The 23,165-nt window shown below is 34.0% G+C and overlaps 3 protein-coding genes across 3 annotated transcripts; 1 reads left to right on the forward strand and 2 right to left on the reverse strand.

Moving 5' to 3' along the window:
* Positions 1-173: 173 nt before the first annotated feature.
* Positions 174-5,787, reverse strand: LOC111021550 (ATP-dependent RNA helicase HAS1-like). The gene is given in 13 exon segments (XM_088117323.1): positions 174-453; positions 456-582; positions 758-883; positions 989-1,057; positions 1,334-1,438; positions 1,513-1,551; positions 2,105-2,404; positions 2,497-2,568; positions 2,752-2,793; positions 3,034-3,117; positions 3,522-3,707; positions 4,615-4,800; positions 5,200-5,787. Coding segments are annotated over 13 exon segments (1,839 nt in total). The 5' UTR covers positions 5,644-5,787; the 3' UTR covers positions 174-394.
* Positions 5,788-14,200: 8,413 nt separating this feature from the next.
* LOC111021654 (Protein kinase superfamily protein) lies at positions 14,201-17,097 on the forward strand. The gene has a single exon (XM_022298683.2). It carries the CDS (start codon positions 14,629-14,631, stop codon positions 16,768-16,770), a length of 2,142 nt encoding a protein of 713 aa, XP_022154375.1. The 5' UTR covers positions 14,201-14,628; the 3' UTR covers positions 16,771-17,097.
* Positions 17,098-20,369: 3,272 nt separating this feature from the next.
* LOC111015151 (Tetratricopeptide repeat (TPR)-like superfamily protein) lies at positions 20,370-22,894 on the reverse strand. Its single transcript, XM_022290088.2, has 2 exons — positions 22,211-22,894; positions 20,370-21,511 (listed from the first exon to the last, which is right to left on the reverse strand). The coding sequence occupies exons 1-2, from the start codon at positions 22,768-22,770 to the stop codon at positions 20,437-20,439; spliced, it is 1,635 nt and encodes a 544-aa protein (XP_022145780.1). The 5' UTR covers positions 22,771-22,894; the 3' UTR covers positions 20,370-20,436.
* Between the last annotated feature and the right edge of the window lie 271 nt (positions 22,895-23,165).

Below are 23,165 nucleotides of genomic sequence, written 5' to 3' on the forward strand. Positions count from 1 at the left end.
TATTTTAATCAATAAATAATCAACTACAACATCCCTTCAATTCATCTTATAAAAGTTTTTTTTTTTAAATACAACTGGAGACAGAGATTTGAACTTACGAACTTTTAGTTGAAGATCGATGCTTAACTAGTTGAAATTCGCTTAGGTTAAGTCAAATAATAATTGATTTAACGTTAATAAAAAGTCACAAATAATTAAATTATTATAACATGAGATAGACTAAATTGACATATTCAAAATTTTTCCTATGCTATGAATATTGGGATACAAAATCGCATCTGGGTACCAGACTAATTTAGGAACACACCAGCACATAAATGAATCACTAAGGACTGGATAATAATTTTCTCAACTATGAAATTTGAACAAAGTCAATTCATAGATCAGTTCACAGCTAGTATCTTACAAATTGTCTCTCATCCTTCTCGACATTGTCATTCCTCCCATAAGGTTGCTTTCACTGAACCTATTCCTGTCGTTCCCTTCGACTTTATGCGTTTTCTTCCTGAATTTCGAGGCACTGCTGTCAATGCTAAGGTTCACCTTTGGAGGGTTGGAAAAGCAGAAGGAAGCTGCAATAGCCTGTCGTGTTCACATACAATTTTAAGGTGACAAGTGAACATACACCAAATTCCAGATTTTACTAGTGATGTACATACAAACACAGATTACTTCAATAAGCATGCATGCCAAGATTTCACCACTGAATCCTGACTGGAAATTGTAATGGAATATATGACAAGAAATTAATCAGTACCTGCAGATCGAGGCGGTGAACATTAAAAATGTCTTTCATGGAGTGTGAATTGTAAGATAATAAATAGGATCTGTAAGCATCCTTGGCCGACTTGTTCAAATAATAGTTACTGCCTACAAGCTTCTCCTGCATCATTCAAGATAGTCCACGATTAGAATCAATGGAATCACAGGATTAGTTGTTTGATATTTCATATGAGTTTGTGGCTGAAAGAGGATAAAAAGAACCTATCAGATGAGACTGCACGTTGGCTAGTTTCTTGTCACTGAACTCATACTCTTTGACGGGAACTTTTGCTGCCTGACAATTAAACGTGAAGAATACTTGAGATTATAAAGGGCAGAATGTTAGTGAAACCATTTTAATCCCCCACATGAAAACAAGTCCCTATGAACAATCGAGCTCGGTTAAAGAGCACGAGTTTAAAATATCATGCTTGACATTAACAAAACTATGGACTTCTGAGTCTTGTTTGTTTCTGCCCTTCCTCAGATAATACTTAACCCTTCAGAAGAAGGTAACATGACACCAACAGTGCATACAATTCAACATAAATTTTTAGGGCAAATACCGGACCTTCAGATAGCGAAGAAATTGAAGCTCTTCGGGAATCAAGAAAAGTAGGGCATTTCCTTTGCTACCTTCACCTCTAGCTGTTCGACCAACTCTGTGAATATATTCCTAAAAGAAATAAATGTAAGTGAATTACAAGGATACTAAATGAGATGTGAACGCAATTAAGGAGTAGCACGCACCTTGGGTTCATCTGGAGGATCATATTGCACAATCCAATCCTGCGAAATACAAAGGGCAAACATTGAAGCACACATATTGAGTTAAATGGTTTTGATACATGTAACACCATTATTATGCTTTGTCTCAGTAATTTTAAGAAGAGCATTTTTCAATACGATGATCCACTATGAAAGCAGATTCTAGATGCCAGCTATGAAGTAAATACAAATGTTATCTAATCTATAATAATTGAAATCTTTAAACAAATTTAGTTCTTTTCTTCATTTTTTCAGGGTTATGCTAACGGAATAGAAGCTCATTTAATGAGATCCAAACGGTGGTGTGTATGAACACTTCCACTATCCAAGAACCTCAAAGCTAAAATATAGTCCCGCGTATCAAGCCAAAAATATAAGAAGAACGTGGCACAGTGTAGCTATTTCCATCCAATCACGTACGAAAAATAACTGTTATCATGATTTGTAAGATAATATAAACACCAAGGTAATACGACTTTAATTATTTCCATTTTTTTACGGTTTTTTTTCCGCTTGTTTAATTGTTTTCATTTGGAGAAATGCATTGACAAAACTAAAAGTTAAGATAACTTACGACAGCAGGAATGTCAAGTCCACGTGCAGCAACATCAGTACATAGTAGGATCCCTGTCTCAGCCTTGTTGAAGGCAAAGAAGGTAGAAGTTCTCTTCTGCTGCTTTTGCTTTCCATGAATATCCAAGCAATCGACCTTAATGTATCTAAGAAGGTCGGCGTGAAACTTTACCGAGTTACAAGACGAGAAGAAGACCATAACTTTCTTAGATAAATTTCTCTTCAAGAAGGAATATAGAAGAATGAATCTTTTAGCACTGGGCACAACACAATAACCTTGTTGCAGCCCCTCATTGGTGACCTACAACAACAGATATAGATATGTCATACAATAAACCAAACGCAGGGAAAAATATACAATATAAATATATATGTAACAGTAGATTATTTTACCTTTGTTCTCCCATCGTCCACATCAATATAAATAGGAGTTGACTGAAATGACAAGCGGACAAGATCTTCGACCTGTTTTTTTTTTTTTTCGGAGGATCAGTGGGGAGGGAGTAAACTGATATCAATCAACATGAACAAAGAAATAGAAGTTCATAAAGTGATAATAGTATATACAGCGATGGTAGAAAAGAAGAAAGAAGAAAACACAAGGGGATAAGAACTAAGAAGTATAAGAGTTGAATGCAATACACAAACCTTTTGTGTTTGGGTTGCTGAGAACAAAGCAGTCTGCCTATTCTGCAAGTTAGATGCAAATTACACTACAATAAGATTACACATTACATTCACAAGGAAAATAATGACCACCACCATAAATAATAATATTAACAATAACGCACCCCTACCCTAACTACTTCAACCCCATTTGCTAAGGCATAAGAGGTTATCTGGCAACATGTAATAATTAACACTACAGTTTTGAAAAAAAAAAAACTGAATTATAATATCGCAAAAGGCAGCAACTACGATCAATTTCACCTTTGGTAGGATCTTTATAATTTGTTTCATTTCCTCCTCAAAATTGGTTTCCAATATCCTGTCTGCTTCATCAATTATGAGGCACTGCAGTTGAAGTTCAGAGGGAAAAGAATGTCATGACACGTTTATAAGATTCAGGATGACGTACAAGTAAATAACCAAACATTTCCTGAGTGACAATATGGGAATTCAAGTCACTAAGAATAGAAATGAAAATTTGACATTCTTTACCCGTTAATCATAAAACCCGATTTAATTGATATATGAGCCTATTATCAATGAAATAGTTTCTTTTCCAAAAAACCGAGGTTAAAAGAAACAAGAAATAACAGAGCACATGAGAAGCGGACAATATTTTGGAAGCAACAAGGCCATAACACTAATTTTTTATATACATCAATAATCCATTCTTTCCACAGTAGAAGATGAAAATATTTTCACCAAAATACATCAATAGTACCAGGAAAATGAGAAATAGATCACATCACCTTCAAATTCTTATATACAAAATTCTTGGTATGTTGAAGATGGTCAAGAAGTCGACCAGGGGTTGCAACTAATAGATTGACTCCCTTTGTAATACGATCAGCCTCAGCTTGTCTGCTAGAACCACCGGTAACAAGGCCAAGTGTCTGTGAATGATATTTGAGAAGCTCTTTTGCCACATCATGTGTCTGAATCATTAAAAATGGTCGGTCAGTAACAATATCAAGAGATGAGATGGAAGGTTGAAGGGAAACAACAAGAAAAAGGTTCTTAATGATCAAGCTTCTTCCATGGAAATTTCTATCCTCCACACTAGTGGAACACCCCTTCAACAGTGAAGCAAAAACCCTGTGGAAGCATTTTGTTAGGGCTCTGCTCTGGTCGACATGGTTGGAAAGAAACCGCCGGATTTTCCATGGAAGGGAGCAACCTACTGGCAGTCTTTTTGAATCTATAGTGTCTTTGGTTGTTTCATGGTGCAAATGTTCCCCATCTTTAAGCACTATAGCTTTGTCTCTCTATTAACCAATTGGAGAGCTTTTTTGTAACTCCATTGGTTTGAGATCTTCCCCTTTTGTACATCTATTCTATTTCATTACATTAATGAAATCTGTTTCTTCTCAAAAAAAAAAAAATGATCAAGCTTCTTCTTGTGAGTACTAAAAGCACGTTTGACTTTGCTTTTTTGGGCAATCCTTTTAGCATAGAAACATCCTTTTTTTTCCCTTTTTTGTTCTAAGAGGGGCATTCATAATATTCTTCAATGGATTTTATTTTTGTGGGTTGCTTTCTGCAGTGTGCTTAAAGGGAGATTTTTATTTTCTTTCTAGGAACTTCTAAATCATCAATGAAATTCTTGTTTCCTTCCTAGAAAAATATAATTGTTGAAGATAAATCTAGGGAGTTGGTCCTGAGTCGTGGGAAAATTTACATTTTTGAGCCCCTATAGCTATGTGTACTATTTCATCTTTATGAAATTACACTTATTTTTTAATTAATACAAACTGGAGCAGGTATTTTAGAAAAAATAATACTTGCAGCTCCTTCAGCACTAATATTAAAAGAGAAATGCGTGCCAAGGAAAAATTTTCCAACCTGCATTGCAAGCTCCCTTGTTGGGCAAATAACAATAACACCAGTTCCATTACGAGGAGTGAAGCTGATGTGATGCAGCAGCTCCACAGCTGGTATAATAAAGGCAAGTGTTTTCCCAGAACCAGTTCTTGCGGCGCCAAGAACATCTTTGCCAATCAGAAAAGGCGGAATTGCTCTGGCTTGAATCTGCATTCACAATGTCAGGAAGAATTGAGAACATGCAAGTCCATATATAAGATTGCTACTAAAATATAACCATCTAAGAAAATGAAAATGAATGTTCCAACCAGCGCAAAATTCATTAAAAGAACTCCAACACATATTCGAGGGTAGCCAACATCAAAGCACTGCATACAACGAGTTTACGCGCATAAATGTTTTTCAGGATTCCCGTTCATGACCTCAAAATAGTACTTGCAACAAGCATATTTCAGGATAAATAATTATTAGCAGAAGTTCTTCCCTTAATTGAAATGAAATTTAAGCTACTAAACAACGCCAAGAAGTAGATTGTACAAATTCTCGCATCAGAAAACTACAAATTCTCGCAAATATGGCACTAAATCGACCAAGCAGGAATCTCACCTGAGTCATGTGCTCAAATCTCATGTCCTTAATCGCCCGGAGAGTTTTCTCCGACAACTCAAGCGAATCAAATGAAACGGTACTCATAATTCCCGATCCACCAGTCTTAACCTTCTTTTTGTCGTTGCTTTTCTGCTCATCCTTCTCCTCTTCCCCTTCCACATCATGCGCTCCCTCATCATTGTTAGCATTTTGATCATGTCTTTCCTCCAACTCACCCTTCTTCTTCGTTTTCGTCTTCCTCTTCTTCTTCTTTTCTTCTTTCACTTTCGCCTCTGATACTTCACCTTCAGCATCTCCTTCTCTTTCTTCTTCACCATTCACTGGATTTCGAAGTTCCGATTCTTCCGCATCTGTTGATAGAAGATTTTTCTTCGGTCTCTTTCTCTTGCGTCTTTTGTCCTTTGCCGCGACCTCCGTTGACGACGGAGCTTTCTCGACCATGGCAGTGACTTCCAAGTGGTTGCAGTACGGCGGTGGCGGCACGGCGGCTGCGTTATTCTCGTGGCGGCGACAACGGCTACGGTGCACCGGTGGGGGGCGGCGGCTTTGTTGGAGTGGAGCGAGGGATGAAATTCTGAAAAAAATAATAATAATAAAAATAAAAATAAATAAAGGGAAAGTTTTAGAATAAATTGAAATTGAAAAAAAAAATGATAGTCACTTTGACTCACTTCAGTTAAAAGAAAATCAACGCATAAAAACTAATTATTAAAAGAAAAGTTGTAAGATAAAAAGAGTAAAGAGAAAAAATGGTTCGGTCCGTGTGGCCGGTAGACATCTCAATTTTATAGAAATATCGATTTGAAGATAAAAATAGAAATATCATAAAAGTTAAAGCAACTGATTAAAATTATTTAAATCATGAAATGAAATTTTACTAGTAGTTAAATAGGTTATAATTAACTATTTTTTAGTCGCAATGTATAAGATACATTTATATAAAAATGGTTAACGATAATTCTGAAAATTAAATAACATAGAAAAAAATAGTGAAAATTATTTGATTTTTTTAAGTACAAAATTATTTGAATTAACTAATAAGAAATATAGTTGTTTCTTAATTAAGATACCATTTTCTTTTAGAAAAATTAAGATATGGACGTAGCTCTCTATTTATCATTTTGTGTATTGATACGAAACAAAATAAAGGTAAAAATATTTTCTAAAATTGAGTTTTTTTTTTCTATTGACATTTTTGTTTAATGCAAGTTTTTCATTGACATTGATATTTAAATTCTTGTATCTCAAAACGAGAAAAATAGAACAAATAAATTATAGCATTTTAATTAAAATATATACATAAAATAATAATTAAAAAAATAAAAAGAATAGATTGAAGAATGTGTGTAACTGTGAGAGAGAGTTAAAACTTCTATAAATTTGCAAGTCTTCTCTGTTCTACGAACCATCATCAAACTGGGCCTCAGTCAATGTAACTGGGCCTTAATACATAAGGCTTTTGCCTAACTTTGTTAAAGGGAGCAAAATTTCGGTAGAGCTGCAGTTGATATCTCGAAATCTCGAGACGCTGGCGATGAGGAACCTCACGACATATCGATATCTCGAGCGATATTTTAAACCCATGATCTGGTCATGCATCATGTAAATAATGGCATATAAATAAAAACTAAATATTAAAAGTCGTAAGGTAATTATATAAATGTATGAGTTCACCAAATAAGAAACGAGAATGAGATTGATAAACCGGGAGGAGATGAATTAGATTACACATTTTTAGAATAAGGGATTATAAAGTTTGAGGGAGTCCCGCGATTAATTTCGTTCCTACAATTTAGTGATCATCATCGAGGAATGAAAATTTTGATTCTGGTTAGGTAAATAGAACCTTAGTGTCAAAATATTGATAATTGATAAAAAGAGATAGAAACATATCATATTTTATTGGAATCTTGTTCCATAAACCATGCAGGTGTATCATCATTTCATTCACGAATACAAAGAACAAAAATTAAAATGTACAACCCATACAAAAAATGTACAATTAATATGTGTAATGCCACATGATTGGATTAAATTTAATAAATTACTTAATTTTCTTAATTTTTGAAAAAGATAACCTTCTTGCTTGACCAATGAAATATTTACCTAATGTTTAGTTTATGATTTTTATAAACAATTATTTGTCCATAGTTATGACTTTTTCTGATAAATTATGTAACAAAAGTTTCGATATTAGCCCATCTTTTATATATTTATCTGATTATTATATGTCTGCCTCATAGGTAAGTTAGGTTTTAGGTTATTGTTTTATAACATATCTGTAATTGTTTATACTATCTTACAAGTAGGACAACTAATCTCATGAGAAGAGTGCTTAATCCAATAAGATTTGGTTATTAAAAAATTAGTAACATTTTAATATTTTAAGCAGATGACCACTAGAATTTGAAACCATTCCCAAGTCCTTATACTTGTTTTCACATTAAATAATTATTAGGTCAATTCATGGTGGTTATGTGAAGTATTCTGTTTTCATAAATAATTTGAGTTATTATAAATGATTAACAGGACTACGAATACACAAAATTTAGGAATCAAGCTAAAAATGTATACGGTAAAAAGGGAAAAAAGGCAAATACCTATAACAACTATGAATAATTTATATATCTATTAATTATCTCAAATATTGGATCAATCATGTAAAGTAAAAAGAAAAAGATGTATAGACAACATTAGCAAGAAAATCAATTATTATGCCTAAATTTTGGGCAAGAATCTCAATTCCCTTCTTTTATGGATTGGTTGAGAGTTGAGAGACATTAGTTAATGGGTTCACTTTAACCTTTCACTTTCATCCCTTATATCATTGACACATGGTTTTATGAGTTAGAGAGAGAGAAAAAGATAAATTATAATCTCCACTCCCCTATTATATATATATAAAATATTTTCTCCCACATAATTGAGATATAAAATCATAAAAAAGTTATCCAATAAAAGAAAAATCATGAAGGTTGGTCCAATTGCACAAACATGTCACATTTCATTTGGCCCTATCAAACCATATCCATCTTCACTTGATTTGCTCATATTTTCTATAGGTTATTAGTACATGTTTTTCGTGTTAATCGATCAAGGGGAAAAAATTCCCACACCACCCTGAAAAGGTCAAAATATAATAATGACACGTCATCTCAACTATTCATATCATTTTTCTAAAGTGTTTTAAAGATCATAAAATAAATACAACTACGATCACTCAATGTTGGATTGAAAATATATAGAATCTAAATCTAAATATCTTGTAAATGATAACCCATAATAATTTTTCGAATAGCTTTTTACAATTTCGCCCTTAAAAAAATGACTCCAAGCCTAGCTATTTTCTTTTTCTTTATATATAACAATTCAAATAAAAAATAACGGGGATTTGAATCTCTAACACTTGTAACAGAGGTTGTTAATATCTTGATAGACTCAAGTTGTAACCTCGAATATATCAACTAATTACGAGCTAGATAGATACCTTAATTCCAATTATACTCTTTTACTACCCATGAGAGAGATTGATATATATATATATATATATATATATATATTTATTGATGAAAATGGCAGGTAACATGTTATTTCTGAGTTGGGTGAGCAGTGAGAGAGAGCAGAAGCATGTTCTATTGTTCACTACCAACAAAGCACACATCAGAGGAAGCAGACAATAAGAAAGAAAAAAAAAAGAAAAAAGAAAAAAGAAAAAAGAAAAAGAACCATTCGTTTGGAATTGGAATTAGCAACTTCATATTCTCCTTATTCTCCTCACATCACTTCTTGCCTTCACCAAGGAATATTCCTACTGGGCCCTCATTCTTCTTTCAAGCTTTACTTCTTTCCTTCCAACTTTCAATTATTTCATCCGACTAAATCTTAAGTTTGAATAAATATAGTAAAAAGATTAGATTTTAAATTTGATTCTCAACCTTCAAATGAAGTTGTATCTAATTAGCCATGGGCTTAAAAAATGTTTAATATGCTTTTGAACTTTCGATTTGTGTTTAATAAGTATTTGAATTTAAAAAGTGTACGATGAATGGATGTTTGAGCTTTCAATCTTGTTTTAAATAAATTTCTAACTTATGAGATAGTTTTTAAAGTTCAAGAACCTATTGGATACAAAATTAAAAGTTCACCTACTTGGTTAGACATTTTTTAAAGTATAGGGACCCATTAAACACAATGTTGAAAGTTTAGCCATCTATTAGATACTCCGTAAAGTTCATAAATTTATTAAATAAAACTCTTAAAGTTTAGGAATGAAACCTGTAACTATTAACCATAGTGAAATTATTAGCACTTCCACTTTGTGAGTACATACATATATACACATATATGCCCCGAGAAAATCGGAGGGCAAGTGAGACCGCGATTCGATATAATCGAGGTCGGAGGGGAGAGGGAACCTCAAAGGGCACCCAACAACATCAACATCAACTTCCCGTATTAGATCGTCTTCTTTAAAGTTACAACATAAATTAAGACCCCGACAAAGCAAAACAAAATTAGAAAAGAACAACAAATGGGTAAGGAGGAGAGGAGAAAGGTGCCAAGGAGGAGAGGGGAAATGTTCTTGTGCCCTGGACCCAACCCGAAAATGAACAAAGAGTTTTTTTCTTTTTTTAATACAATAACATGTAAGATTGAAATTCAAACTCACGACTTTTTGGTCGGAGATATGCATCTTAAGTTCAAAGTTGTGAGTATATATTTATTGTTCTAGCCTTTGTCAAATGTTTTTTAGTTGAGTATACGACATTTTATTGTTAAGTTAACAGTGAAATTATCAATGTATTAATACTATTCATTCAATGTTTGGAATGTTCGAACTCTCAAATTTATTAATTTTTTAAAGTACAACATATAGAGTGAGAAATCAAACTTACAACATTTTGATTGTGGATATATGTCAATTACGGTTAAGTTATCTAAAGCCTTTCCGTTTGCATTCAAAAGTTTTGATCATGGTTGAATGAAGGTTGATTACTTTATACCACAAGTTTAAATAATTTCTTTTTATCTGCTCAGATGGTTAAAAGGGGGCACCAAACCATCTCTCTAGAAGATATTTGATCCAACGAGGGGAGAGAGATTTTTTGTTGTTTTCTTTTTCTTTTGAATTCGATGGTTACGTAATGAAGCATAAAATCATCGATAAACTTGAAAATGATTATAAAATGTCTTATCTATTGAACTAGGTTTGAATTGACGATTTTTTTCATTTTAAAAAAATAATAAATAGTTGTCAAATTTTTAATGTTGCTCGGAACAAAATTCTCGAGAAATAATATTATTTTCAAATAGAAATGAAGCTTTAAGGGGAGGGCCGCAATTTCTCTCTTCTTTATTCGTAGCACTAGATTACATGTGACATTGTGAATCATAGCTATGAAAAGGAAACTTTATAGAGTTTTAAGCCTTCTATATAAAAAGATTATATAGCCCTATACTTTCAAGATATATGTATCTTTTTGGTATAGAGATTTAATGATTAATATTATTATATATAGTTTTCCTTTTTTTAGTCTTTTATAAATCCTCCCCCAAAAAGTCCTTTCTTTTTTTTTTTTTTTTTTCCTTTTTTCTCCTTTCAATGCTTCATCTCTTTCTCCTGTCTAGCTTTTTTTAGAGGGCCAATATTAGGATAGATAAGGACAAAAAGGGGAAAAAATTTAGAAGGAAGAAGAAAAGTGAGAGATTTTTTTTAGTTCAATTATTTCATTAACGAGTGTCTTCCACTTAATTCTGTTGGAATTTATAAGTAAAGTGAGAGATTAATATAAATATGAATAATCATATGCAACAATATTTTAGTGTATATATATATAATATTTAAAAGAAATTAAATTACATATACATATATAGAAGGAATTTAGACCCATATGGAAAACACTAGTAGGTTGACCAGATGCATCAATAATACTCTTTATTAAATAAAATTCTATAATTATCAAATAATGCTATATTTATTTAGAATTAGAATAATTACTATTTTGTAACTAAAATTAGTCATTTACAACAACTTCTATTTAAAATTTCACAACATTCAATGTCAAACCTTGGTAGAAGAGATTGAGGATGATGAATTTGAAAAGTAAAATCATTAAATATTTATAGGGTTAATAAGTCTATATCTATATTTTATAGCCCACATGACCCTTAATTATTTTATTTTCTTAACAAAATTATTTGAACTCAAAAAATATATTTAAGTTAATTGAATGTTTTCAGTTGAACATTTATTGAAATTGAACTTCAAAAATCTATTTCAAGTGGTTTTAACTTTTTTCTTATTTTACTAACATAATCTTGTTACTAAAAAAAGATGTTGAAGAGTTATAATTGAAAATCTAGCAAATTTTTTCTTTTTTCTTTTTTTTTTAAATCCTCTTTGGCTATTTTGAATTTATTGCTATCCTTTGACCCAACCAATCCCTTTTATTCCTTTTAATTATTCAATGTACAATTGCCAAAGCTTTTTGGCATGTGATAGTGCCAAAGTAAAAAAGGCACTAAGGAATCCAAGGCCATGAATCACTCACTTCAATTTTAATTTATTGTTTTTTTTTTTACTGAAAAGTTAAAATTTTGAACCGATTTTCCTAAAGTTTTTTTTTTCTCTCAACTTTAGATACAAATTACTTTAGTTTGTTAGTCGGAATGTCAGCATGTTAGACAATGGTAAGGTTTTTTTATATTGAGTGAAAGGTAAAACGAGAATCCATGGGACGTTCATTTTTAGAGGTCCATTAAGAATGTCTCTTAAAACGAGTAGAATAATAGGGTATTTTCAAATATAAATAGAACGATCTAAAGGGATATGCAATCTAAAGAGACGATGGTCGTATCTCTGTGATGAATGTAGTATTGAAATTCGGTTCATTAAGAAAGAGATCAAGAGACCACACGAATCATGTTGAATTGATGACCTTCGCTTAGATTCAAGTATTTATTCATTATAAAAATTTGAAACTTAGCCTAATATATATCATTTTGAATACTTGTTAATCATCCGGCACATTCATGTCCAAACTTTTATTGATGATTTATATAAAAAAAAAAATTAATAACAAGGATCCAAATGTTTTTTTTTTATACATTTTGTTGAACAATGGGACAAAATATCGAAAGTTTAGAAACTAAAATTAATAAGCATAGAAAGGTACATTTATGATCTCGATGATTTGACTAAATTTCAATTTAACTTCATGATTTAGTCAAACCTCTAATCCATACAATTTTTTTACAAATATAGTAATGAGCTAATATGGTCTATTTTGCTATTACATTAGAGTTCATAAAAGACTCAAAAAAAAAAGAGAAAGATTTTCGAGGGGTAGGATTTAACCTAGCGCAACTAATACTAAAACTTAAAAAAATTATATATGGACGCTAAATTAAAATTAAGCTCAAACAATAAAAACCAAATTCGTTGTTTAACTTTTAATTAACTTCTAAAATATTGATTTTAATCCTTCAACGAACTACCATTAAATTTCATGTATAGTCCACGCAATTTTTTTTTTTTTAGTAATTGAAAATTTTATGTGGTATGATTTGTTGACTATATATCATATCTATACTATTACTTTTAGTATAGGAACCAGTGGATTCTAACTAACGAATCAAAAATGAAAATGGACTAAAATTTTTAAAATGATCCAAAAAAGTAAAGTGAAAAAGGAGAGTAACCAAAATCATCCTAAATAAAAACTTAAAATTGAGAAGTTCTGTCAATGTCCAATTAATACATATATTTTGAAAAAAATTTATTTGGCTATAAAGCTTCAATTTTACGTCAATATATCTATCAGTTGAATGATTATAAAACCAAATGTCAACTTGAAAATTAATATGTCACATGCCAACTCGAGCATAGTTGAAGGATTGTGTGGTTAGTACATCTTACCATTTATCTAGAGTTCTCTATAATTTATGTATAAGTCTTTTGTACTTTGAAAATCATAAGTCGTGTTTAAGTGGTTTGGTCTAGATTTTGGCTACTTACTAAAATTGAAACGAAATGATCTTTTTCGTTTCTCAATTGAAAAGAGATCGTGTCTTGACTTAATTAAGGTATTAGTCTTTGTTTAACAACAAACTAAGATCACACTCAAGAGGATTAGCTCAAGAAAAAACACTTCAAGTAATGGATGAGCGCCTATCACATAAAGATTAGACTTTGATAAAGTGGAATTCAAGTTGATAGTTAAATCCTCCCCCTCAAAGAGAGCCCTTTCCTATTGTTGTTAGTGGTGAACTATTTCCTATTTGATATTTTTCAGAGGCGTGTAGTGTAAAGAAAAGGAGGCATGGAAAGAAGGTTCTCGAGAGACTAATAGAAGAGTCAAGTGAACTATCAACTAACGCAAAACAGAGCTAATATCCATATTTTAATCTTTAACTAGAGGAAGAAAATTGATTAAAGCTAGATTATCTCCTACGGTACACTGCATGATAGATGCTCTAAAATAGTAAAGAAAGTCTCAATCATTATTGAATGAAAGTAAGGAAACATCACGAGCTTATAGCAACTTAAAAAAAAAGTTATTTATCGAGAGTTGTGACAAGTGATTAAAAGGTCAGAATTTTGAATTCCTACCACCCACATGTTGATCTAAAAAATCTTTTAGTGCAATAAGTGGGGATGAGATGATTCGAACTTATGATATCTTAATTAAAATCATATACCAATAATTACTGCTGAGCTAAACTTGGATTTGCTGAGCTAAACTTGGATTGGCTAGTAAATTTTTAAGTAGATAGCAAAATTTATAATTTAACCTAAATAAAAATATTGAAAAGAAAAAGAAAAGATTGATTGAATTATTAAAAAAAGAAAAGATGTAAACTTTTAACATGGTCCAATGAACGTGTGAGAGCCAACACCATGATGGCGCGTAAGACAAAGTTTCTGCTTGTAAAGACTTACCTTCGTCCCCTTCTCTGCTGTAATCCATATATTCCTCTTCCCTCTTCCCTCTTCCCTCTTCCCTCTTCCCTCTTCCCTCCATTTTCATTTCCCCTTCTGACATTATTATTTATTTCCATGGTTTTTTCTTTCAAAATTAAAAAAGTCTGATGATTTTTCCCTGCAAAAATACTCTCTCTTTAGTCAAAAGCACATTGGATTTGGGACCCTCCACCATCACTCTTCATTTCCTAATCACGGATTCACCCATTATTATAATCCCACAACCCCCCAAAATTCAACTGTTCGAACACGAATCCCTGTCAAGTTTGTGAATTATCCAACTCTACAGCAAAAACCCAACTCCATGAACTCACAATTGAGAGGGAAATTTTCGTTAAAATTGGAAACAGGACGATGAAATGAGGTGCCAGTCTTCGATTTCTCTGTTTTTATACCATCAAATCCAATTTTCTAGGAGACCCATTTGCACAAACCACTGAAAAATGCCCTCTAGACCTCTAGCTTCCAGCCCCGCCGCCGCCGCTGCCGGAGACTCGCCGCCGGTTTTCTTGTCCAGAACGAAGGTCTTGTTCTTGGCCCTTACCATCTCCGCCTCCGTCGTCATCTTCTTCTCCCTCCTCTATTTCCTGTACCATCTCTGGCATTCCTTTGTCGACCGAGCCAAAACCCTTCCCTTCGATTCCAGTGCTCCTCTCAAGCTCCATCGATTCTCTTACAGAGAACTCAAAAGGGCCACCAACCATTTCGATTCCGCCAACATAATCGGCAAGGGGGGCTCCGGGACTGTGTTCAGAGGAGTCTTGAGAGATGGGAAATCGATCGCCATTAAGCGATTGGACTCGATTTCTCTCGAAACAGAGAGAGAGTTCCAAAACGAATTGCAGATTCTTGGTGGGTTGAGATCCCCATTTTTGGTGACCCTTTTGGGGTACTGCGTCGAGAAGAACAAACGAGTCCTCGTTTATGAGTATATGCCCAATAGAAGCCTTCAGGAGTCGCTCTTCTCAGATGGGTATGGCGGATTGTGCTGGGAAAGAAGGTTCGAGATCATTTTAGACGTTTCCAGAGCCTTGGAGTTTCTCCATCTTGGGTGTGATCCACCAGTCATCCATGGCGATATCAAGCCCAGTAATGTGCTTCTTGATTTGGAGCACAGGGCCAAGATTTCGGACTTTGGGTTGTCGAGAATCAAAGTTGAAGGCGAATTTGGGGTTGATTTGTTCAGCCAGGAGCTGTGGAAGAGCCAAGACTATTCTGGGACTTTGGCTACTGAAACTCCAGCCATTGGCACTCCAGTGGAGAGCAACACTGAGGTAGATTTTGCTCTTGCTTTGCAGGCTTCTTCTTCTTCTAAAAACAGTAGAACCTGTTATAATGTTAAGGCCTTGAATCTGAATTCTCTGAGTTATAATGCCAATATTTCAAATGAGGGGGATGGGAAACAGGGGAGTGGGAAAGGGAAGGAGGTTTCCAGTTTGGATGTTAATGGAGATGATTGGAGTAATCGTTTTGTTCCTTATGACTGTGGGATTGAACATGGTAAGGAGTTGAATTCTTCGGCTTCTTTGAGTGTTGTTGGGGATGGAGGGAATGGTAAACAATGGGGGAAGGATTGGTGGTGGCGACAGGACGGGAGCGGCGAGTTGTGTAGTAAAGATTATGTTATGGAGTGGATTGGAAGCCAGATTTACCCAACAACAAACCCTGATTGGGATGAGGAGAGTAAGAACAACCCTGAGAAAACCAATTGCAATTGTTCTGTTCCATTGGAGAATTTGGATGGCGTGAACGGTGGTTCGAAGTTGTTCGAAAATTGTCCACCTGAGTTGGACTGTAAAGAGTCGAAAACTAGGAATAACAAGAAGAAACAGAAGAAGATGAGGGAATGGTGGAAGGAGGAGAACTTTGCTGAGATAAGCAGGAAAAGCAACAAGGCAAAGAATGTAGAGGCCGCAGCCTGCAGCAAATGGAACAAAAGCCTACAACTGCCTCATTTCGGTTTGGGGAAACGGTTCTACTTCCTTCGACGAAAGCGCTCAGGACAGCAGAACTCGAACCAATCCGACCCCAACGGCGAGTTCAGCTTCAGAAGGGGTTGGAAGAAGAAGAACAGCCAATCCATAGGCAGTGACATGTGTAGTGGAGATTTGTACAGCAGAGAACTCAGCAGCACAACCAGCATGAGAGGGACTCTTTGTTATGTAGCACCGGAATATGGTGGGTGTGGATTTCTGATGGAGAAGGCTGATATATACAGTTTGGGAGTCCTAATCCTCGTGATAGTCTCAGGAAGAAGACCGTTGCACGTTCTGGCATCGCCGATGAAGCTCGAGAAGGCAAACCTTATAAGCTGGTGCAGGCACTTGGCACAGTCGGGGAACATCTTGGAGCTCGTGGACGAGCGGTTGAAAGATGAGTACAACAAGGAGCAAGCAAGTTTATGCATAAACTTGGCTTTAATTTGTTTGCAGAAGATGCCAGAAATGAGGCCAGAAATAGGAGAGATTGTGAAGATTTTGAAAGGAGAAATGGAGCTTCCACAAATCCCATTTGAGTTTTCTCCTTCTCCACCTTCAAAATGGTTCAGCAGATCAAGAAGAAAACAGAAACTCAATACTGAGTAGAGCCTCTGTTTTTTTTTTCTTTTTAATAATCATGAGTCCGAGCTTTGCTCCCCTATATCCAGGGGCACTCGCGCCCACTCCAAAGTTTGGACTCGGGAGACTCAAGGATTTTTGGTATTAAGCTCCCCAGAATGTTCGAATCTTAGACCTCTAAGCCAATATGATTATGAGAACTTAAGCCCTTGTCAACTGAACGGCCGTAAAGGTTCCGTTCTCTTGATTTTACCTTATTTTTTCTCCCCTTCCCTTTGGCTGGAAATCTAGCGTGATGATTCTTAACTTTGTGCTCTCTCTATTGGAAATATGATGTTAAATTAGTGTTGAAAATTTCTGTTTAGTTTTATTCCCATCCTTCACTGAGCAGAAAGTTCACTTCTCGATGAAATGAAGTAGAAAATTTTGGTCATTATAAACTTGTACTTATCCAATTAATTTTTTTAATGAGAAATGTGGTATTTTTTATAAAGTTTCCTATCTGGATTTTCAAATTATAATCATTCAAATCTATTGAAAATGAAGAGAACAATTAATTGAAATATTATCATCTAGACTTTTTCTTTCTATTAATTAAGTGAGATGATGATGAAAGATAATGATGGTTTGATATGGACGTCTAAGCCCTCAAGATTATCTAAAAACTAGCCCTTGATTTTGGGCAAATTTGACTTTTCATAATACGGTGGGGTGCATAGAAAAACCGATGAACCAAATTGAACCGATTCTTCGGATGATATTGAAAGTTTTTAGCTGGGTTTAAGCACTTTTTAAACATCTTTTAAACTACTAAATCTTTTCATTAGATTCAATTATTTTCTTAATTTAGTTAGAGCTTTATGACTTGTGTAGCTTGATTAGTTAGGTAGTGCATTAATGTTATAATTAGGTATAATAAATAAATTAACTAGTTAATAACTAAGTCAATTCTTTTATATATATATATATTATATTATATTAAAACTTACTAAATATTTACAATGTACCATGTTTTTCTTTTAAACATTACATCGCAAAAAGAAGTCGGTAGAGATTCAAACCTATAACTACTAGTAATATGCTCAAATCGTATATTCACTCAATTTCACTTATATGGTTTTTGGAGCATTTTAAATAATTTGGAAAAGAGGTTTCTTTAGAATATATTTTTTTATTACCCAGAAGTCGACAGTGGATTGGTTGTGGAGGTGGGACTGTTGCTGCCTGATAGAGGCAGAAGCCGGAGCCACCGAAGTCTATCTGTGTCGAGTGTGTCGATTGAAAGAGGAGAAGAGACAACTCAAATGCCAGCACAAAGATCGAAAGAGTCGTGTCATTCAAAATCGAATTTGGCCGAAGATCCATTGCTCTATTTTGCAGCCCTTTGGCCTTTATGTCCTAATACATGGGGTATTATCGAATTTGGCCGAAGATCCATTGCTCTATTTTGCAGCCCTTTGGCCTTTATGTCCTAATACATGGGGTATTTACGTCCATATGGCTCGATCCATCCAAGCTATTCCTTGGGAACCAGGTTTCTTCTTCTTCTTTTTAGTATATGAAATAAACAAAAAAAAATTAGATACCAATTATAAAAAGAATATTTTTCTAAACATAGGGGCATGGTTTTTCATTATCTAAAATTGAAAAGTATTTGTTAAAGAACAAAAAGGTAGAAGAAAAATGGCTCCTTTTGAGTTTGAATTTTGGTTGATTGTTGGATGAGATGAGATGGGCCAATTGCCTTTCCTTTTCAATCCTAAAAAGAAGCAACCACTTGTGGTAAAAGGTGAGCCATGTTCTTGTATATACTTCAAGCATTGGCAACCACTTTACCATCCTATAACCCTATAAACATCTTTTTTCCTTTTTCTTTTATTTCCTTTTATCTTAAAAAGGCTTCTAACAAAAGGGTGAAAAAAAAAATTAAAGAGAAAAAAATGTTTGGATTGACTCGAAAGATCAGTTTCAAAAGTTATACAAATCTAAGCTTTTGAAATTCATTTTTTAAGCCTAGTTAAGTGGGTGATATCGATTATTTTTTTTGAAGTCGAAGGTTCAATCTTTCACTCTTATAGTTTTTGTACTAAAAAAGAACTCAATCCTCTACATTTGAAATCCGAATATCTAATCTTTTGAAATAATATATAATATTTGAACCAAATGAACTAGCTTTTTTTTTTCTTACTTATTCATTTGTACTATCCTAAACTCATGCATTAAATTCAATTTATAGGAATATTCTCTTAAATTTCTTACCATGCTTTGAAAAGGTTGTGCATGTAGTGAATTTATGAGCTTTTTATAATGGCCAATTGAGTTCCATCCAACAAAGGAATCTACGAAAGAGACAACATAGGTATCAACCTTTGTCGTCATCCGACTACTACACCAACCACAATTAAACGCTGTCGTATAATATGTCTTTCTTTGACAGAATTTCGTGTCAAAGGGAATGAATGCTTTAACAGCTATTCCCTCCCTTTCTCAAAGAAAAAAATTTCTAGTACTATAGAAATACCCTATTTCTTTTATTCTCAATATAATTTCTTTTATATATGTAACTATATTTTTTTTAGTATCGAGGATTTTTCCTTGAATTCGTATTCCTAGTCGGATAATATGAACAATGATTCAAATTTCAACTCTTATGGATGAATTTAAAATGAAATGGATTCTATTGTTTGACTTTTAATTTTATATTATATTTTTCCGTTGTTAAGATGGTCGGATTTTACAAAGTTGGTAGAATTTTATGGTAATTGCCAATTTAATTTTGTTATATTTTAATTTTGACATTTCGCATAAAAAATCAGAATTAAAATGCTATATTAGTGTTTTTTTTTTTTTGAAATTCAACAATTGTGGTGCCCACCTAATTTTCATTTATTTTCGAGCTTCGTGTATCAAAGGAGAAGAAAAATGGGTTTAGAGTTGTCACCCCGGCATAGGGTCTTAGTACTCAAAAATTTGGGTAGACATCCAAATAAATTTTTTTAGTCAAGTTCATTTCAAATCCTTCCCGTATCAAATCAAATAGATAATTTAAAATTATTTTCAATCTTTTAGATAACAGAATTTAAAATCGTTTCTTGAACCATCTTGATTCGATCAACTATCAAAATTCTCCCCATTGAAGAAATGAATAAACCAATTCTAAGATCCGTATAATAAGACGTCAAAAAGAACCTCTTCTTAATCGCCATAAAGAGTCGAAATCTTACCTCTATACAAGCAAACTGTGAATAAGGTGGTTAAAATATCTCTCAATCATTCTTAATTCCACGAGTGAAAAAAGTAGATTTATTAAGACAACAAGATCTCTTCTCCGTACTTTCGTAATGATGTGATATTTATTCATGTTAGACATAAATCTACGATCGAATTCTTGTTATAAGCTCGTTCCAACCCTCAATTCTCTTTAAAATAAAGGAATAATACAATAACTCTATCGAGCCTCCCACTCTTGGCTATCCTAATTCAAGTATGAGGCTCTTGCCTTTATCCCTTCTCTCCCGCTTAGGGACAAATTCCTTAACTAATTATTAATATACAATTACTATTAGTGTCTCGAAATTCCTATCAAATGAAAATCAGGTAGATAAATAGCTCATATACAGTAGTACTATCGGAATAAATAATATCATTAAATAGAAAAATCTACTAAAGTGCACATATATACAGGTAAATTAACTATTCAAATGATGCATCTTCTCTAGGTTGTTTTTTGTGAGATTTCAATCTCATCATACTCCCTTTTTTATGATGAAAAATCTTACCTTTCTTCTTCTGTCTCACCACTTGCTGCCTTGCTTCTTCAATGCTATCTACCTCTGGTTCCTTCAGGAGCAGTTTAATCTTTGGATGCGCGATAAATCCGCGGGATATCATTTCGTCATAGAATTCTCTGGCCTGTGTTAACTGACCACACGTCGCTAGGCCTTGTATCAAGACTGAGTAATGTTCAGAATCAGGTGATACGTCGTATCGCTTCATTACTTCCCATGTTTTCAATGCATAGTCTGGTTGCTCTGATTCAAATGACTTGTTAAGCATTATAACAAAGGTAGCCTCAGAAGGACCTAAACCATCTTTGCTCATCTGCTTGAGAAGTTCAAAGCCCCTTTCGAAACCTGCACCCTGAATAAAAGAATGGTAGGTTTCGGTCGTTGGACCGATTCTCTCCTCCATCATCATGGTCAGTACATCTCTTGCTTCATCGAGCTTTCCCGCCTCGCACAGAGGACGTATAAGCGAGTTGTACGAAGTGGAGTCCGGTTGCAAACCTACTTCCTTTACTTTCTCAAGGATTTTGAGAGCTTCACTGAAACAATTCTCCCTGGTCAGCACATAGGCTAAAGAGTTATAGACTTCAAGGCTTGGAACCCAATTCCTTTTCTTCATCTCATCATAGAGTCTAAGCGAGTCGAAAAGGTTGCCAGTTTTCGAAAAACAGGAAATCATGTGGGTGTAAGAAGCTGAATCTGGCACAATACAACATTTAGACATTTCTCTCCAGATTCTCTTTGCTTCAAACACATCAACAGATACATTGCACCAACCATTAAGAATAATGTTAAAGCTTTCTGTCTCCAAGGGAAAAAGCTTCTTGTTCACAAGCATAAACTCTTCGGCCTCTTCGATGTTCCCGTATTTACAGAGGGAATCGAGCAGGGCATGGAATGCCTCTCGATCCGGAGTCAATCTGAACTTCTCCATCATATGGAATGTCTTAATGGCCTTACTTGCCTCGTTTGCATATGCATACCTTAAACCAGGAAGAGCCTTAAAATTAGCAGTTTGCAAATTTCAAAATAAAGCAAGAGCTAAGAAAAATAACTATGGATGTTAATCTCCCTTAATTTTCCCATTTATTACTTACACCAGTGAATAACCAATTAACAGAATGCATCTATAAAGCCTATTCCACACGTCTCACAGAAATATAGTTAATCATCCTTCTATCTAAGAAAACTCACAAATTAAAAATGAAATGCTACTACTAATTCAACCAAAAGCTTCTTGCTCATGGGAAAACTAAAATACAACCCCAACTAGGCAGACATTAGTGTCTCCTAAGTTCATAGTTTAGAAAGACTTAAAAAAAAGACTCATATATATACAAGCTTACAGAAGCAAGTCAAAGTCATTCTCTCACAAACTTGCTCTCCACATCACTTCCCTGTATAAAATGTGTTTTCAACTTTTGGGAGAAAATTAGTGAAATACTTCCACTAAAAGCATGATTTTCATCTAATTTTAGAATTTCTTAAACCACTCTGGATTATAGAAAATTTTTAAAACAACTTTTAATTGGTCACTCTTCAAAATTTTAACCAAATACTACCAATTTTAACTAAGCCATCATAAGCATGCCAAACAGCAAACACACTAAAATCTAAATGCACATTACAAAATGGCATGTCAGAATGGCGAAAAAGGAATGTCTATGGAAAAGAAATATTACCTATCAATCATGATAAGCATTGCTTGCCTAGCATCAATCAAGGAACCCAGGAATTCTCTAATCAAACACCAAGCAGTACCGAATTTCTTATGGTTTCCCAACACCCAGATCATCAAGTTACAAGAACTTCCATCAACAGAGCCCCATTTCTCACCCCATTTGAAGGCCAGAAACGACTGTTTCCAATCATCCCTCAACACCCAAATTGCCGAATTCACCAAATCCGGATCTGCCTGGATTTCAACCTCCTCCAATGCAGTAATAGCCTCTTCTTCCGAGGGTGAACGGGCGGCCCGTTTGACCAATTCGAAGAATTGGCTACTACGCGTTTCGTCTGGATGGTGGTTTCGGAATCTTCCTCGAAGTGGGTGGTCAAGTTTTTGGGAGAAAAATGGAGGGGCTGAGAATCTACGAGCGGACAGAGAAGGCAGGAGAAGTGTTCGATGAAATGCCTGAGAGGGCGAGTCGGGGATGTGGAAATGGATGAGCTGAAGGAGTCGATGGAATGGCGATGGATAGTTTCTGCAGAGCCTTCTTGAAATGGCAGAAAGATATGCCATGGATTACCATGAAAACGAATGCAACATACAGAAGAATATGGCTGCTCGGTAGAATTTGGGGTACACAATTTGAACATCCAGAGCTTTATAGTGGGGAAAGTCGGATCCACGGAATTTGGATACATAACTAGGTCACATTAAAAGAGAGTTCAGAATTTTTTTTTCAACTTCTTAGAAAAAATTTTTAGTAAATTTGAACTCATTACGTTTTGATCCTAGATAAATACTTTAATCAATGTTCGTATCAGCTCTTAAAGAAAAATTAATGACTTTCCTACTCTAATTTTTTACTAACCTACTAAGAATGTAATATAAATTTATTATTGGTTAATTTTAATATTGATTTGACAAAGTTTTAGTTTTATGTTTTTTAAAATTAAACTTAAAAACATTAC

The sequence above is a fragment of the Momordica charantia genome (assembly GCF_013281855.1).
Source record: "Momordica charantia cultivar OHB3-1 chromosome 9 unlocalized genomic scaffold, Mcharantia_2.0 BLBB01000009.1, whole genome shotgun sequence".
NCBI classification, from domain to species: Eukaryota; Viridiplantae; Streptophyta; class Magnoliopsida; order Cucurbitales; family Cucurbitaceae; genus Momordica; species Momordica charantia.